Genomic DNA, 4,729 nt, shown 5'->3' on the forward strand with positions numbered 1-4,729 from the left:
GCAGTACGAATAAAAGAAGCTGCACATAAAAGATTGTTAAATCACATTCAGCAGCAACTACTCCTGTTTTTAACACCACTTTTTCATAAGCCACTTAATTCACCAAGCCCAGTGAGACCACCTTGCTATTTATGGATGGTTGCAAGACTACAGTGAAACCTCTGAAGAAGACCACAAGGACCAAGGTCCTTTTCATAGTCAGAGAATCATAGAATGGTAGAGTTGGAAGGGATCTATTGGGTCCAAGCCCTGCCTCAATGCAGGAGTCAATAAGTCATCCCAGAAAGTCAACAATGGTCAACTACTTCAAGATGACAACCACTTGCTACAATTTTTTCAGTGTAATTTTGGGTGGTTTTTAATGATGAGTGAATCTGCTGATATTCTGACTCAGCAGTTAGCTGATTTTGGCAAAGAAATTCAATTTACAGCAAAGTTATTTGAAGCAAATAGCAGAATTGACGCTTTCAAAATGTGATTCTGGAGAAGGATGTTATGGATACCATGGATGGCAATAAGAACAAACAAATCAGTTTTCACTCCCCTGCTCGGCTGGCTATCAGTCTATGTGTTGGAGAGTGATTACAGCGCACTCACAGTATAATTAGCGGTAACTGTAACCGCTCTATGCACCGCCCCAATGCCTGAAAGTGAGAGGCTGCAGGGGGAAGAAAACTTCATTTTCTCCTTGCAGCCGCTGCTGCAGTAAACCCTCTACACAGTTTGTAAATGCCATTTGCCTTCAGACTATCACGGTAGTTACCGGTACATCTACAGGAAAATGGCTTATCTGGAGGTGACAGGTTCAATTGTTCTCAGGCTAAAATAGATTCAACACGTTAATCTCAAAAGCAATACCTTATAAAATGCAAGAAGTTCAAAAAAATTGGGGCCATGAGAGAAAAAAAACAACTCAAAAGCGTTTTGGTGACTGCAATCCTGGACTCATATTTAGGATTTCGGGACCAATGTGCACTATGCAGTACATCTGCTTCCTAGGATTCTGGTTATATTTTATATATCTTTATGTTTCTGTCACCACAGATGTCTCCAATAAGACCCAAGTGGCCGTGTTTGTATTTTCTGGACTGACTGATGATAACAGACTGAAAACGTTCCTCTTCGCTTTATTTATTGTAATCTATCTTGTCACCATATTCGCAAACCTTGGCCTGGTGGCTATTGTTCATAGATCCTCCAACCTCCAGAACCCGATGTATTACTTCCTCAGTTACCTTTCATTGGTGGACGTCTTCTATTCTTCTACCATAACCCCTAAGATGTTTTTAGATCTTATGTCTTTGAAGAAGACCATCACTTTTGAAGGTTGTGCTCTCCAGTTCTTCTTCTATGCCGCTCTGGCCTCCATAGACTCCCTTCTTCTCTCCACCATGTCCTATGACCGTTTTGTTGCCATCTGCCATCCTCTCCATTATGTCTCCATAATGACTAAGAAGAAATGTCTATGTTTTGTTCTCCTTTCCTTCTCTGTTGGCTTTTTCCAGTCCTCTGTACAAACTTCCTGTGTTTTCAGTCTCCAGTTCTGTGGGTTCAACCTAATTCACCACTTTTTTTGTGATGCTCCTCTGGTCCTCAGATTGTCCTGCTCAGATACTTCTACTTGTGACATAATAATTTTCCTCATAATCAGTATTTTGGGGATGGGTATGTTGACGACTATACTACTGTCATACTTTTTAGTCATCCTCTCAGTTTCACGCTTGTCCTCAGCCGAGGGCCGGAAGAAAGCCTTCAGCACCTGTTCATCTCATCTCATCTGTGTTGCTATGTACTTTGGAACTGTATTCCTCACCTACCTACATCCTCCTTCCAGGGTCTTGTCCATACAAGACAAAGTAGCTTCTGTTTTTTACACAGCAGTGATTCCAATGCTAAATCCCTTTATATATAGTCTGAGGAACCAAGATGTGAAAAGGTCCATCACAGCATCAGTTCAGAAGCTGTTAGAAAACTGTAAAAAATCTAAAAAAGAAAACAAATGAATTTGTAAAATGGTCTCACAAGTTTATTTAGAAATGAGGCTACAGCAAAAAAAGACAAGAAAAAAAAGAATAAAAAAAATGTGGCCATGGACCGGCAGTGTGCAGAGATTTAATGTGACCACACTTCTTTTCATCTTTCTTCCTATACTCCTTTCTTAAACTCTTTATTTTACTGTAATCTTACTTTTAAATAAACTTTCAAACTCAAGTAATCCTGAGGAAATAGATTTAGGCTAAGTTCACACTAGGCATTTTTGCAGCTTTTTTAATGCAATTTTCAGCTGGGGTTTTCACAGTACCAACAAGGTCTATGAGGTTTCAGAAATCTCATGCACACAGCCTGTTTTGTCATCAGTATTTTGTGCTTTTTTTGGACTAGAGCACGTCACTTCTTTCAGCGTTTTTTCAGAATTTTTCACCCATTGAAAAGAATGGGTGGTGAAAAAACGCTGAACAATCGCAGGTATCAGGCTTGGGAGTGTTTTTGTGCTAAAATCTGACTTTTTTTCAACACTAAACTTTATGCACAAGAGACAACTCGAGCATGACAAAAACCGCAGCAAAAAAACTAAGCAGAAAAAACAAGGAAAACATGCTTTTTTTTCTGCAGCTTCTTTCCTGCCAAGAGATCAGATTTTGCTACAGAAAAAAAAGGCTGAAAAAACACCTAGTGTGAACTTAACCTTATTCTTTCTTAACAAATTGGTGGAGAATGCGGGCATTAGCCACTAGAGATTATTAAAACAATCTGCTGAGGATCAACTTTGAATCAAATTACATGAAGCAAATTACTAGAAGCAATGGGATGAAACTGAATGGGAGGAGACACAGATTAGATATTAGAAAAAACTTTTTGACAGTTAGAGTGATCAATGAGTGGAACAGGCTGCCACGAGAAGTGGTGAGTTCTCCTTCAATAGAAGTCTTCAGAGGCTGGACAGACAGGCTGGGATGATTTAGTGAATCCTGCTTTGAGCAGGGGGTTCGACCAGATGGCCCAGGAGGTCCCTTCCAACTCTACCATTCTATGATTCTATGAAATTTGCAGATTCCACTAAATTCAAGCAATTTTGACTTCAATTTGGAATAATAGCAAAAAAATATAGCAAGCTCTCAAAGCGTACACAGATCTTTCAAAAGAGACACCAAACAAAAGGAAATCCTTCTAGAAAATTGGGCAAATTCTTAGACAAAAGAACATATCCAATCATTGGAGATTCCCCACCAAAATTCCGGTCATGCATCACGGGAAACTTACTCCTATTATGAGTCCAGAGGAAAGACTAAAAATATTTTCTGATTTGAATGTACAGTAGGTTCTACATGATCTAATCCGAACTATCTCAACCAATCCTGCTGTAGATTGCAAATCTCCATTAGGAGTGATGATTAACATGTTTTCCATCTCCAACACAAGGCTCGGATGTTGGGCTACCAGGACGCTCCACCCCAATGGAGACTAATATTTCATCAGGATCCTCCGGGACTGTTGGGAGGCTGTTTACTTGTTCTTTAGTGTATGTTAGATTACTGTTTCAGTGGGATTTTTTTCAGATGTAAGGTGAAAGTAGGGATCATCATAATCTTTCTATCTCATTCGAATGTTTGAGCAATATGTATATTTATCTGAATGTTATAACCAATGTTATAGTCAATATAAAGGAGTCTTAACTTCTTTCCTTTAATGTCAACGGATTCAATACTGCAACAAAAAAAGATTTACGACATAGAAAGTAATACATCATTCTAAATTGGATATCATTGGGCTAGAAGAAACCAAATTTTCCTCAAATAATCCCCAAGAATTAACTACCGTAATAAAAATGTTCCTTATTTTTTACATCCTCACACACTAAAAAGAAAGCAGGAGTTACTATCCTTATAAAAAAAAAACTCAGTGTCCTCTGAACGATTATCAGAAATGAATGATAAGAATGGAAGGTATATTATTCTTGTGTGCAAAATTAACGACAATAGATACAATAGCTTACCTTTAGTAAATGTATCTGGTCCAAAGAAAGGTCAGATCACCTTTTTCAATAAAGTAATAAAGATAATTCATGCAGGGGGCATATATGCACACTTTATCCAAGTACAGTTTATCAAAGTACTGGCAGTTATAACATGGATGAATGTGACACGCATCTCTATTCTCTTCATACAGGTAACCAGCTTTTCCAATCTCTGCTCTGAATCCACTCCTGTGTCTGCATTCAATGTCAGCAAGCAGTTAATCCTGAATGCTATCTCTGTGTTTTCAACTCTGCAAGCTTATATCTGGTATAAAGTTTTTTTCAACTTACTCTGCTTGTCCCCTTATGTTGTGAGGTCAAGAAACTTTTCAAAGTGCTTTATGATCCATGTAGTGCTGGACATGTGTTTATTTGACCACAACACTTTATTGGGTCCTGGTGTCTCAATTTAGTGTGATTGATTAACGAGAAGAGAGAGAGCCAAAAAAAAAAAAAAAGTTCTAAGTCTTATCCTCCTATATATTCAGACATAGCTTCGGGATAGCATTTATGCAGGGGGCATTTATGCACACTTTATCCAAGTACAGTTTATCAAAGTACTGGCAGTTATAACATGGCAGTTAGACAGGGCAGGAGACAGGTAATACATTTATATACATCTACTCCCTGTACAATAGGAGTACAACAAATATATACCATATGCATTTGTATAATTTATATCCTGGCCGCTGCATTCACACACATCCACCGCCC

The 4,729-nt window shown here is 38.4% G+C and overlaps 1 protein-coding gene across 1 annotated transcript; it reads left to right on the forward strand.

The window, feature by feature from the left end:
* Positions 1 to 977: 977 nt before the first annotated feature.
* Positions 978 to 2,003, forward strand: LOC141075779 (olfactory receptor 5AR1-like). The gene has a single exon (XM_073562924.1). The coding sequence runs from the start codon at positions 978 to 980 to the stop codon at positions 2,001 to 2,003; it is 1,026 nt and encodes a 341-aa protein (XP_073419025.1).
* The last annotated feature ends 2,726 nt before the right edge of the window (positions 2,004 to 4,729 follow it).

The sequence above is a fragment of the Dendrobates tinctorius genome, unplaced genomic scaffold (assembly GCF_039654945.1).
Source record: "Dendrobates tinctorius isolate UK_male_01 unplaced genomic scaffold, ASM3965494v1 ptg000371l, whole genome shotgun sequence".
Lineage (NCBI taxonomy): Eukaryota > Metazoa > Chordata > Amphibia > Anura > Dendrobatidae > Dendrobates > Dendrobates tinctorius.

Bases quoted from the DNA above. Each gene is read 5' to 3' on its own strand.
- LOC141075779 (XM_073562924.1), top strand. From the start codon at position 978: ATGCAGTACATCTGCTTCCTAGGATTCTGGTTATATTTTATATATCTT.